This window comes from Hylobates moloch, unplaced genomic scaffold (genome assembly GCF_009828535.3).
Source record: "Hylobates moloch isolate HMO894 unplaced genomic scaffold, HMol_V3 SCAFFOLD_23, whole genome shotgun sequence".
Taxonomy (NCBI): Eukaryota; Metazoa; Chordata; class Mammalia; order Primates; family Hylobatidae; genus Hylobates; species Hylobates moloch.
Genome location: NW_026652298.1, coordinates 23,352,986 through 23,366,893, shown reverse-complemented (window position 1 = coordinate 23,366,893; position 13,908 = coordinate 23,352,986). Strand labels below are relative to the sequence as shown.

At 38.1% G+C, this 13,908-nt stretch overlaps 2 protein-coding genes across 13 annotated transcripts in view; one reads left to right on the top strand and one right to left on the bottom strand.

Moving 5' to 3' along the window:
* Positions 1–5,985, bottom strand: part of POLK (DNA polymerase kappa) — an 89,080-nt gene extending 83,095 nt beyond the window's left edge. For 2 of the 8 annotated variants that reach the window (XM_032144987.2, XM_058434012.1), the window contains exon 1: positions 4,909–5,217. The gene's annotated coding sequence lies outside the window, so the exon portion shown is untranslated. Of the gene's footprint in view, positions 1–4,908; positions 5,220–5,354; positions 5,614–5,638; positions 5,818–5,941 lie in introns of those variants that run through there. The other 6 variants (XM_032144989.2, XM_058434011.1, XM_058434013.1 and 3 more) reach the window with 6 other exon arrangements.
* CERT1 (ceramide transporter 1) overlaps positions 5,741–13,908 on the top strand; it is a 157,119-nt gene continuing 148,951 nt past the window's right edge. For 2 of the 5 annotated variants that reach the window (XM_058434020.1, XM_032144993.2), the window contains exons 1-2: positions 6,218–6,729; positions 11,718–11,852. In XM_058434020.1, the coding sequence (XP_058290003.1) occupies positions 6,634–6,729; positions 11,718–11,852 (231 nt within the window). In that variant the 5' untranslated portion in view covers positions 6,218–6,633. Of the gene's footprint in view, positions 6,089–6,217; positions 6,730–11,717; positions 11,853–13,908 lie in introns of those variants that run through there. The other 3 variants (XM_058434019.1, XM_058434018.1, XM_032144992.2) reach the window with 2 other exon arrangements.

The window sequence follows — 13,908 nt, the reverse complement described above, 5'->3', positions numbered from 1 at the left end:
TGATAAAAACCCTCAGCAAACTGGATATAGCAGGAACATGCCCCCAAATAATAAAGGACACATATGATAAAACCACAGCTAACATTATACTGAATGGTGAAATATTGAAAGCCTTTCCTCTAAGATCTGGAACAAGACAAGGATGCCCACCTTCACCACTGTTATCTAACATAATACTGAAAGCCCGGGTCACAGCAATCAGACAAGAGAAAGAAATAAAGGGCATCTAAATTGCAAAGGAAGGAGTCAAGTTATCTTTGTAGGCAACAGAATCTTATATTTACAAAACCCCTAAAGACTCCACCAAAAAGCTGTTAAGAACTGATAAACAAATTCAGTAAAGTGTCAGGACACAAAATTAACATACAAAAGTCAGTACAGACTATTTTTATTTAGACTGCTTTCTTATTTTTCATATTGTTTGCTGTTAGAGTATAACATTTACAATAATTACAAATAATATAAAATACCGAGGAATTATCTTAAGTGAAAGATCTATAAAAGAAAACTATGAAACACTGATGAAGAAAACTGAAGACACAAATAAAAGGAAAGATATTCTAAGCTTGTGGTATTAGAAGCATATTGTTAAAATGACAATACTGTCCCAAAATAATTTTCAGATTCAATGCAATCTCTATCAAAATACCAGTGACATTTTTCACAGAAATAGAAAAAGAATCCTAAAATGTACACAGAACCACAAAAGACTCTGAATAGTCAAAGCAGTCCTAGGGGAAAAGAACAAAGCTTGGGGCATCACACTATCTGACTTCAAAATATACTACAAAGCTATAGTAACCAAATGACCACAATACTGGCAAGAAAATAGACACATGGACAAATGGAACAGAATAGAGAACCCAGATATAAATCCACACGTTTACAAGCAAGTAATTTTTGACAAAGCAATCAAGAACACATTACGGTAAAAGGATAGTCTCTTCAATAAATGGTGCTGGGAAAACTAGATAACCAGATGCAGAAGAATGAGACTATCTCGCAGATATTTCTTCCTTATCTCTTTTTGATTTTTGATAAAAAAATCAAATCAAAATGGATTACAAACTTAAATTTAAGATATGAAATTATGAAACTACTAGAAAAATGTATTTGGGAAATACTCCAGGACATTGGTCTGGCCAAAGGTTGTTTTATTTTGTTTTTTTGTTTTTGGAGACAGGGTCTCACTCTGTCACCTGGATTTGAATGCAGTGGTGCAATCACAGCTTTCTATACCCTTGACCTCCTGAGCTCAAGTGATCCTCCCACCTCAGGCTCCTGAGTAGCTGGGACCACAGGTGTGTCCTACCACATTCAGCTAATTTTATTTATTCATTTAACTTTATTTTTAAACTTTTTAAACTTTTAATGTTTAAACTTTTTTCTTTAATTTTATTTTAATTTTTAAACTTTTAAAATTCTTTTTGCAAAAGTAGGGTCTCCCTATGTTGCCCAGGCTGGTCTCAAACTCCTGGGGTCAAGTAATCCTCTGCCTCAGCCTCCCAAAGTGCTTGGATTATAGGCATGAGGCGCAACTCTTGGCCTGGCCAAAGACTTTTCTGTGTAAGACTGCAAAAGCACTGACAAACAAAGCAAACGTAGACAAATTAGATTATATCAAGCTAAAAAGCTTCTTCACAGCAGAGTGAACAATAAACAAAGTGAAGGGACAACCCACAGAACAGGAGAAAATGTCTGCAAACTATTCATCTGACAAGGAATTAGTAACCAGAATATATAAGGAGCTCAAACAACTCAATAAAAGAAAAATAATCTGATTTAAAAATGGGCAAAAGAATAGACATTTCTCAAAATAAGGCATACTAATGGCCAACAGGTAAATTAAAAAAATGTTCAACATCAGTAATCATCATAGAAATGCAAATCAAAACCAAAATGACATGTCATCTTACCTCAGTCAAAATGGCTTAAAAAAATTTTTTTTTTATTATAATAGAGACGAGGTCTCACTACGTTGCCCAGGCTAGTTTTGAACTCCGGAGCAGCTCAAGTGATCCTCCCACCTCAGCCACCATGGGCGGCCTAAAATGGCTTTAATTAAAAAGATAGGGAATAATGGATGGTGGCAAGGATGTGGAGAAGGGGGAACCCTGCTACACTGTTGGTGGGAATGTAAATTAGTACAGTCACTATGGAATACAGTATGGAGGTTCCTCAGAAAACTTAAAATACAACTACTATATGATCTAGCAATTCTACTACTAGGTATATATCCAAAAGGGAAATCAATACATTGAAGAGATATCTGCACTCACGTGTTTATTACAGCACTATTCACAATAGCTAAAATATGGAATCAACCATCAATGGATGAATGGATAAAGAAGATGTGGTCTATATACACAATGGAATTTAGCCATAAAAAAAGAGTATTGGGCCTGGCATGTTGGCTCACATCAAATCTCAACACTTTGGGAGGCCAAGGCAGGAGGATTGCTTGAGGCCTCCGTATTTCAAGAATATATGGAATAAAAATTTGGGTTTGCTATATTTTTATTTTTATTATAATTTCTAATAAAGTTGTTTTTCCACTATCCCTTTATTGCTACTTCTCAGGACTATTCATAAAATGACCAAAAATACAAAAAATAAAATGATAGTAAATGACAATGACTATCTTTCCTGATAATACCAAAGGTTAAATCAATACGTTATTCCTTTAACGATAGTTGCAAGAGGCTCCAGAGATTATTTAAATTATTTATGGGTAATTGGAACATATACTTGCTAGTATACACTAGCAAGAAAAGAACTGTAAACTGGCTATATGTTATTGCACCTTAAAAATGCATGTGGATGAATTTTCTTTTAAGAAAACTGTTAAACTAAACAAAAGCTATGTAACACACCTAGAATGTAATCTATCTGGCTCTGACAGATTCTCAAATGTTTAATCATTTAAAAAATTTGGGATAATAGTTTTTTGGAAATTTTTTTTTTTTTTTTTGAGACAGGGTCTCAGGGTCTCACTTTGTTACCTACACTGGAGTGCACTGGCATGATCACAGCTCACTACAGCCTCAAACCTCTGGGGTCAAGCTAGCTTGCCACCTCAGCACCCCGAGCAGCTAGGACTACAGATATGTGCCATTATGCCTGAGTGACTTTTCTAAAATCTAAAATCAATTCTATATGTATTAAAAGTTATGTATTACAAGTGCCTAAGGTCCAAAGTCTGGACTAGACTATTCACTAGCGATGATCTGGGCAATTTACTTAACTTCTTTGAGTGTTAATTTCCTCATATGTAAAATAAGAATAATGTCTACCTTGAAGGATTTTTGTGAAGAGTGAATAAATCAAATGAACTAAAACAATGTTTGACATTTTGTAGGCCTTTGGCAAATGATAATTGCTACTTACAAAAGGCTATGATGTTATTTGGTTCTTTGGTCTCTGACCAATTTTAATCATATTAGTGATTTTTTTCTTGGGCCTTGTTAACTGCAGTTCCCACAACTTCCCTTCAATCATCAACCAAGCTAAACTTATTTCATTCATTAGTTATTATTTACTGAAAATCTCCTATGTCATGCGCAATTTTAAATCTTTATTCACTCTCTACACATAATTATTGTCAGAATACCTAGACAGAAAAATGCTAGAAAACAATGAATCTACAGAAGAAGTGGTTTATATCTTACTTTCATAGCACCCCAGTCAGATGATCATATGGCAAGATCTTAATAAAGATCTTAAACAGGGATAAACTATATTTTCATAAACTATCACCATAGCAACATGTTCTATAAAAATATTTTTTTTCAACTTATTTGACTAAGAAGAAAAGGATGTGAAATTATAGTAGAAGTGAAACAATAAAAAGGTTAGAAAAAACAGGAAGCAAAACACGTTTACAAAATAACTATCATGAGTATTCTACTGATACCTAATATACCACCACACTGCTTTGTATAGTATGCCTTTAAAATATTAATAAAAGAATTTCTCAGTGTAACAGGAAGAGACTCAAAAGCTAAGCAAAATAAAAACGACAGAAAGAACATGTGTACATGCCAAGAGTGGGCACTAATACTGTTCATTGGTGTACTGTACTGTGTGCTTTTTAGACTAAAACATTTTCCAATGTTATAGTGAAGCCTATGAAATACCAACTACCCTAACAAGTTTTTATCCCACAAACCAAACAAATAGGAGTAAAAGATATGGGAATACATTTTCAATTTCATTGAATAGTAAGAATATTTCTGCTTGAAACATTCCTAGCCTGGCTCTCATTTCTACAATAGGGAACAGGATAAAAAGGGTGGCCTACACACCCTTTGAAATTCTATTTCTGAAATCACTGTCTTATTCTCGAATGTTAGAACTTTTTATGAGAACTTTTTATGAGACATATTCTCAAGCAGCTGTGAAGTGCATTAAGGTATCAATGAGTATCCCCATCTACCTCTTCCCTCCCACTTTTCCAAAAATACAGCTGTCTTTGGAGACGTAAATGGTAAAAATCAACAGATAAAGGAGTCCTAGACAGATATGCAAAGTCACCTTAAGGATCAAAGCTGCAGAATAAGACATGGCAGTATGAGCATAATATAATAATAATTTATATTAGTAAAAGAACTCATCAATATAAATGGAGTGTAGATGGTCAGAAAAAGAAGAAAGTAAAAGAAAGCAAGACAAATATTGGCAATGCCTACTTAAATATCCATTGCCACAATAGGGATAACCTAGCTTCATGCTACCAACCATTCAGAATCGTAATTAATCCCCCATGCAGGAAGAAAAAAATATGAGACCGGGATATGGGAAAAGGTCATCAAGCCTAGATTTGAAACCAGGATATAAAGAGCTAGAGTTACAGGCACCTACTACCATGCTCGGCTAATTTTTGTATTTTTAGTAGAGACGGGATTTTACCTTGTTGACCAGGCTGGTCTCAAACTCCCGACCTTAGGTGATCCGCCCACTTCGGCCTCCCAAACTGCTGGGATTACAGGCGTGAGCCACCACACTCGGCCAGCGTTTTCCCTTAGACTCGAAATTTCGCTCCTATCGTCCCATCCTTGTAGTAAGAAACTAGTCTTTCTAAGGTTTAATAACAAATTTTACTCTTGGCTATTATAAGGAAATCGACTATATTAAAATAGCTAACGAGAGGAAATTACTGAATCTACAAAGTCAAAAGTCTCATAATCAAAGTTATCCTTGACAACTGACAAGAGTTGTTAGATCTTCTATTGGTCTTTCTGCTAATTCAACCCTAGTCTTAAAACAAAAATAGCCTCCTATTGCCTAATCCCTTGTATACACAAAACCATTGCACGTCGTTATTTCTAATACGAGAAAGTTTCTATATATCCAACCTTTCCTATCTTCGAGGGGCAGGCATGGTTAACGCGGTTCTCAGTAAGATATTCATTTACAACCAAGAGAAAATCCCAGGCTATCATCTGACATTCTTGTTTTACTTTAAAAACCCTTCTAACGTCATTTATTCTCTGACAACCTCAAAATTACTTTCTACAAAGAAAACTCTAGAAATCTAAAAATGCGAAGTGCGTGCTTGTGAGAAGATACTAAGGAAATTCTTCCTTTACACGTCAATTGTGAATTCTAACTTCTAATGAGTAAGACCCTCGAGATTTACAGCGGTGGTCTGGTGGAAAGAAAACCCTTGGCACTAGGAGCTCACAAAACCCCCGCCTGTGGTTGAGGCGGAAGCGGCCAGACGCTCCCGGGCTTTCGACAAGCCGCCCTGGAAAGCAGGCCCATCATCTGCAGCGGAAAGCTCCCTCACGTCTGGGCCCGCAAGCCCGGAGGGTTCGTCATAAACACACAAGGCAAGGACAGAAGCGAGGCCGAGGGGCAGGTCACGCAACTGTCAAACGAAGCCCACCCACCGACTGACAAGGCCCCAAGGGGTCAAGCGATCCCCGCGCGGGATACTCACCCGTTACCTCAGGATCGCGACTACAACTCCCAGGAGGCTGCGCGAGCGACGGACCAACGCCCTTCCCAGAATGCACCACAGCGGCATCCCTATCCCGCCCTCTCCTTTCTCTGCTCCTCCTGCTTTCGTCACCCGGGAGAGCCGGAGGTAGGGTTCGGGAGGAGGATCCCGAACGCGCGGCGTGTCGCGTCAGACGCCGGGAGGGGGACGGGGCGGGGAATAGTGGGGGAGAATGGGAGGACGAAGGGGAGGGGAAAGGACAGGGGAGGGGAGGGTAAATAGTGGGCCAGGCAGGAAGATGGCGGCGGTAGCGGAGGTGTGAGTGGACGCGGGTCTCAGCGGCCGGATTTTCTCTTCTCTTCTTCTCCCTTTTCCTTCCCTATTTGAAATTGGCATCGAGGGGACTAAGTTCGGGTGGCAGCGCCGAGCGCAACGCAGGGGTCACGGCGACGGCGGCTGACGACTGGAAGGGTAGGCTTCCTTCACCGCTCGTCCTCCTTCCTCGCTCCGCTCGGTGTCAGGCGCGGCGGCGGCGCGGCGGGCGGACTTCGTCCCTCCTCCTGCTCCCCCCCACACCGGAGCGGGCACTCTTCGCTTCGCCATCCCCCGACCCTTCACCTCGAGGACTGGGCGCCTCCTCCGGCGCTGCTGAGGGAGCGGGGGCCGGTCTCCTGCTCGGCTGTCGCGCCTCCATGTCGGATAATCAGAGCTGGAACTCCTCGGGCTCGGAGGAGGACCCAGAGACGGAGTCTGGGCCGCCTGTGGAACGCTGCGGGGTCCTCAGTAAGGTGAGCAACCCGTGGTGCCAAGGGACCCCTGGCCAGACTCACCTGCCGCTAGGCAATCCGCTGAGGCGGTGGGGTGGGGCTGGCGGGAGGCGCGGAACGTGCCGGGGTGCGAGGCTGAGTACTGCTGCAGCGACTAGGGATGAGGCGGGGATATGGGGCACCGTCCTTGTTGCCGGGGGGCTCGTCGGGGGCAGCCGAGAACCAGGGAAAGGGTGTATCAACCTGGGATCCAGTTTGGGAGGCCAGATGCGCGCCGTGACTTGGGACTTAGGGCGGCAGCTGTCCCGGGTGTAAGGAATCCGGGTTGGGCTTCAGCGGTGTCCGAACGACTGGGCATGGGAGCGGTTCAAGTCGGACCTCTTAAGAGAGGTTGGTCTCTCTGAGGATGCCAAGCCGAGTAGGTTGGGGGGCACTGCGGACGCAACTCTTTCGACAGAAGCTGTAGCGACTCGGCTTGGTGTTGAAATTTGAGGTGTTGAACTCTGCCAGGTTAGATGTAGTGAGAAAGATGAATGTTGAGGACTTTCTCCCTCACCCTGTACCTTAGTTCAGAATAGAGATATTTGAATCGGCACGTGATGGGTACAGGAAATATTCATAGTAACTTGAAACATGTGAGAATGGAGACTGATCTTTAGTCCAGGAAGAAGAGCATTACTTAATAAATATTTTTGCGGTAAGGGGTCGGGGGTAAGGAAAAGATGTTTTACCTTTTATATATTTTTTAAAATCCCTGTATCAAAATTTTAGCAAAGCAGTCATTATAGGACTGCAGATATGGATGATCTCTTGATATTACATAGTTGTGGGGATTTTTTTTTTAAGTTTTTGCTGTAAGAAGATTCACATAGCTTTTTTGACTTCTCTCTCCCTTCCTGTTAAACTTTTTTAGAAATGGCTGGAGCTAGCAGTTAACTTGGAGAGGGGGAGCTGGGCCAGTCCCTCAACAAGCTGGTCATAAGATACTATGTCATGTGCAGCCAGTGGCTATTAAGAAATCACCCTGTTTCCAGTATTCATACTTTGGCAAATCAGTTGGACATTATTTGTGGAATTGTTTCATATTAGGCTTTTATAATGTCTTTAGGAAGCTAATGAGACAGGGACCAGGAAAGGCATGAGTAGTCAGAACTAAGGATTGCAAGTGTTGACTTTTATTTGTATGGCAGCAAAATTATGTTGTATATTGATGCTGTGATCATTCTTGAAATTTCAGTGCAAGGTTTTCAGTAACGAGAAGCTCCTCAGGATTTCTTTAGATTAAATGTATCCTGTAATTTAGGACTCTCTATTGAACACATTATGTAGTAGGTATACATTTTCAGTTGGTAATAGGAAGTGGGTTACTTGCTTCTCAGTGATTTTGATAGTTTCATCACTGCTCATAAGATGGGAAGCTGACTGCCATATTAGTATTGTGATGTGTTAAGTATTTTACAAAACAAATTGTACTTTTGACCTACTGATAATTACTTTTTTGGGGGTTGGGGGAGTGGAATGACTGGGGGAAAAAGTCACCAGTGCTCTGGAGTGTAGGTATACTGTAGATTAAAAAATGGAAGACCAATCTCGGTATTTAAATGCATACAAATGTATTTGATCACCTCTATGGAAGGTGAATAGCTTAAATTTTGACTGTTGCTGCATATGTAGAATGAGTAGGAATAAAGCTTTTGGTATTCTTCCTCATAGCTATGAAGGAAATTTTCCTGAGATTTACCAATTTTTGGTTATATACAGTGTTTTCTGGAAGCTTTTTAATAAAGGATATTCTAAATTGAATATATATACTCATACTGAGTATGGTACATGTTTTTAAATGTAAATTATATATTTTGAATTCTTTGCATTCACCTGGTAATTTAAACAAGGGTCAGAACTCGGCTTGTGTTCTTTTCCTTCCGTTGAGTAATGTAAATAAGTCCCGGTACAATTCGTTTTGTTTCTCCCCCAAAATGGGGTGGATTTGGAATGGGCTTGGGTAAATTTATATTAGAAATATACCAGTTCAAAGGGTATTTTCCATATGGTAATCTGAAATACATGGAAATACCTATGAAGCATATTTCTTATAAATCACTTAAGTGTATAGATTCCAAAAATACTGGATAGATAATAATTCTATCTGGTTATAACAAGTATCGTGATGGATCATGCTGGGGAAAAGATGCATGCCTTAGTAGGAGTTGAGAGCAACTAAACCTGGATAAAATAATCTCATTCAATTTCTGAATTTCCTCCATCCTTCATGGTTTACCTTCTGTTTTTCCACACACCAAACTGTTTGAAATTCTATCCATCCTTAAGAGTCCAAACCAAATACTGTCCTTTCCATAAAGCCTTTTCTTATTTTGCCATCATTCAAGACCTCCTTCACTTGAATTCCCATAGCATTTTGTTTGTAGCTTGCTTCTGACTGACTCTTATTCTAAATATATATTTTTTTTCTCTTGAGTTTGTATCTGCTGGCCTGTTGGCCATAGTAATATTTGATTCCCCTGCAGTGTCTAGCATATTGCCTTGTCTGTATTTGTTAAATGGGGAAGAGTGAGGGAACATTATGAGAGCAGAGAAAAGACAAAAAACTTGTCTTCCAGGTGTCATGATACAGCTAACACTTACTGAGTAAAGGGTCCTGAAGCTGATATAGTTTGTTCAGTCTCTTATAAAAACATAATATTAAGTTATGGATACATAATTGCTGAGGCCTCTCCTCTGACATTGAAAGAGTTCTATTCTAGTGAGAAATGCTGAAGGTTAAATTTCATTAGCTACGTATAACTCTTCCTCAGATTCAGAAAATACTATGTCCAGGCACTGTTCTAAGTCTATTCTTGTTTAAACTTTAAGAGAGTTTGACAAAGAAAAAAAGAACACAAAGAGAGTAAGTAACTTGACCACTGTTACAAAGTTTAGCCTTACGAAGTGTGCTAATTGTAAATGAGGTAGGATTAATCCATGAAGGGTCTTGAATGCCCTAAACAATTTGTATGACAGTCAGTGGGAAGTTGTCCATGTAAGTTTTGGAGCTGGAGACTCAATACGATCAACGTGTAAGAAAAGTTGGCAAATATGCTTAGTAAGTAAATAAGCTTGTGTAAATTATGAAAAAAACAGAAGATACTAGAGAAAAGATTATTAAGTCTCCTAAGGAATACAGGAACTGGATAATTTGATTGGAATAGTTGAAAATGAGAAGAGGAGGCAAATTTAAGGGTTTACTATGAAGGAAAGATGAGCAGCTTTTGGTGATGGGCTATAAATATTGAGAAGGAACACTTAGGTATTGAGTATCTTCTGTGACTATGCTAGGCATTTTCATTATTTTATTCAGCCATCAGTCAACAGGCAAAGAAACTGAAGTTTACAAAAGTAACTTGTCAAAACTCTCTTCACATGAGTTATAAAATAGTTGAGCCTATTTTATCCTATATCCACTAATCTGTTTGTGTATCTAATACACTAACTCTGAGCAGAAGTAGCAGTCTCCCCAAGGAAGTACACTTTATAGGAAGGTGAATTCAGTTTTATTGGTAACTATCATTTATTTCAAGCCTGTGTCTAAGTGGTGGTACATCACAAGCAGTTAGAAATAAGGAAATGGTGATTGGGAGCCACTAGGATGAGTTAAATTGTTGGCTTGAGTGAGTTCTCAGAGAGTAGTTGTAATGATGGGGCTTAGAAAAATTAAGAACTGTCTAGGGATGGTGGCTCACCTGTAGTCCCAGCACTTTGGGAGACCAAGGAAGACAGATCGCTTGAGCCCAGGAGTTTGAGACGAGCCTTGGCACCACAGCGAAAACCTCATTTCTACAAAAAATTAGCCAGATGTGGGGGCACACACCTGTAGTCTCAATCACTTGGGAGGCTGAGGCGGGAGGATTGAGCCCAGGAGGTTGCAGTAAGCTGAGATGGTGCCACTGCACTCCATCCTGGGTAACAGAGCGAGACCCTGTCTCAAAAAAATACTAAATAAAAGAAAATTTAAGAACTGAATCAATCTCAAAAATGCTTGATTAGAGAACAGAAAAATAAAAGATTTCTCAGTGGATATAGAGCCTGAGCCAATGCAGTATATTTTGGCAATCCGTTTTTAATTAGTTTTTGGAATTGGCAGATAGTTTTTGAGATTTTTCTATACTTAAAACCCCAGAGCATAGATAAAAACATGCAAAAATAAGTATTCCTGTAAAGGTTACATTTCTGCCTTTTCCAGTTTATTGTGATCTTCACTATGCAGCAAGACTTTAGCAACACAGAAACTCTTTTAAGGTATTGAAGACAATCCAATATGTTTTTGAAAACCAATTTTATTTTTGTTTTATTACTCTTGAGTTTGAAAAATATATGTTCAGAGAAACTTGGAAAATGAATTGGCCATTTTTAATATTATTCAGTTCTGTAGAGGAAAAGTTAAAGTTGATGCCAGCTTACTAAAGATTATTATTTTTATTTTGATATAGTTATGACCATTATAAATTTTCATATAGGAATGACAAAAGTAGAGTTTAGCAATAATTGACTTTATACTTCCGTTGATTTAGAAGGCTTCATGCAGTCTTTGGTGTCAGAATGAGCGACTACATACATAACTGAACATACTTCTCTGTTGAATATGTTAATTATGACAAGGACCAAAACAAATATCATGAAGGTACTTAGGAGAGGATGAAAGCACTCAAAGAACAAACAATAATTTTAACCAAAATCTGGCTTTCGTTTTATTCTTCAAATCTTAGAAGAAAATGTTATATTTTATTTCTTACTGATTTATTTATAATATTGTAAAAATTACTGAAAATCATTATGCGGTTTAGAAAATCTCAACTTTTCACTTTTTGTAATCATTTTACTGTTTATGCTTAGAATTAAATTGGACTTTTCACGTTTTGGTTTTAAAATTAGATTGCTGTTTCAAAAAGTTTGGATTTCTAAAATACTTCTATTTTTTGTTTTCTTCTCCCTTCCCTTGCCCTTCCCACTCCCAGTGGACAAACTACATTCATGGGTGGCAGGATCGTTGGGTAGTTTTGAAAAATAATGCTCTGAGTTACTACAAATCTGAAGACGAAACAGAGTATGGCTGCAGAGGATCCATCTGTCTTAGCAAGGCTGTCATCACAGTAAGTTCCTTTTCTTCTTCATTCAACAAATATTTATTGAGTGTCAGCTACATACCAGAAACTGTTCTACGTGTTCAGGATACATCCGTGAATAAGATAAAGATCCTTGTCCTTGTAGAATATACATTCTAATACTTTTTTCCATAAAGTGATTTTACTGTGGTTTTTACTACATATTGTTATTTTACATAGACGTAGTTTTTATCTAGTGGGTATATCAAACCAGTTTAAGGGCTTCAGGAAAAAAAATGTTTGAAGCCTTTTTATTTGTTGAGGCTGGGACAGTTACTTTGTAGGTTACTGAATATTTAAAAATAATACGTCTTGTAGGTAACATTCTAAAATTTTAACTTAAATATATAAATGTACATTCATTTTTAAACTTTTTAACATTGAGCTAATGCCATTTCTTTGTGGAGTTGGGAGAAGCTGTTCTCATATTCCTCACACGTGATTTGCTATTTGCAGTTTTGATTTCTCTAATGTGGAATAAAAGCCTAAAGATAACTTTTGAAAAACCCTGAGTATAGGCTTCTTCTAACTTTTTATGATTTCCCCTTATATTTTGCAGTTATGTCACTTTTATCTAATTCAACACCCTTTAAAAGAATAACTCACCTTTGTTGAGTCATTCTACTTAGTTTACATTTTGTTGTTCTTTTTTTGTTTTGTTTTTGAGACAGTCTTGCTCTGTCACCTAGGCTGGAGTACAGTTCTGTGGTCTCAGCTCATTGCAACCTCGACCTCCCAGGTTCAAGCAATTCTTCTGCCTCACCCTCCCAAGTAGCTAGGACTATGGCCATGTGCCACCACGCCCAGCTAATTTTTGTATTTTTAGTAGAAATGGGGTTTCACTGTTGGCCAGGCTGGTCTCAAACTCCTGACCTCAAGCGATCTACCCACCTCAGCCTCCCAAAGTGCTGGGATTACAGGCGTGAGCCACCGCGCCTGGCCTACTTAGTTTACATTTAACTTATGTGGAAACAACTGTTCCTTTTTGCACTCGTAGTCATTAGACATGAATAATGTTTAAGATATGTAAGAACTATAACAAGTAAACTGGCATAAACAGGTTTGGGAACAACCAACTGACTTGTTAAGCATGTAACTCAACTAGTGAGAACAGAAGTGCCTGATTATACAAAAAATAGCATACTGGTTAAGAATGGTCAGCATGCCACGGGCAAAAAAAAAAAAAGTGGGCCAGACAGTTAAATAGAGGTCAGTTAAGGGAGCTGTTGTAGTTAAAATCTGAAAATGGGTGTGTTAAAACAAAAATACAGATTTTACTAACTCAAAGAGAAGTCACATTTTGTGATAGAATTTATTCGCTTATAAAAGTGAAAGATATATATAATACTTCAGATTTCCATTAATATCTAATCCTAACTTAGCATATATTTGTTATGCATTTAGGGAAAATCTTACAGTATTTTTACATTATTTTTTATACATTATTTCCCCCCTTGTATATTCAAAGTTTGAAAACAAAAGTTTAGAATTGAATATCAAGTTAGAGAAACACGGAAGAAATATTTGGAAGTGTTGATAATGAAACTACTACTCTCTATTCTTAGAGACAATTTTTAGGAAATAGTTTTAACATAAAGGCTCAGTATTTATTTTGACTGGTATGTGGTACATTGTAATCTGTTTAGAAATTGTATCCAGTTTAATATTTTGGGTGTTTTTCTTCCGAGGTAGATCATTATTCATGTCAGTGGACAGAATAGTGGATTGAAATGTACCTTGCGATCTTGAAGTGTTTTTCCTTGATCCTCCACTCCCCTTCTTTTGCATATTATTGGGTGTTTATTAGTTGTAATGCTTAACTCTTTGAAAATAGTATAATGATTGATGTAAAAATGGGGAGGAATTAAAATTTATCTTTATTGTTCCCTAAGTAGTAGTATTCCTAGAGTACCATGCTAGTTTCCGTGGATTTAAATATAGTTATTCTGTCTCGAATTATGGACTATAATAATATTGCCTGGCTTATTTGGAGAAAAAATTTTAAATAAACATTTATATCCATCTTCTCAGGAAGAAAACAGTG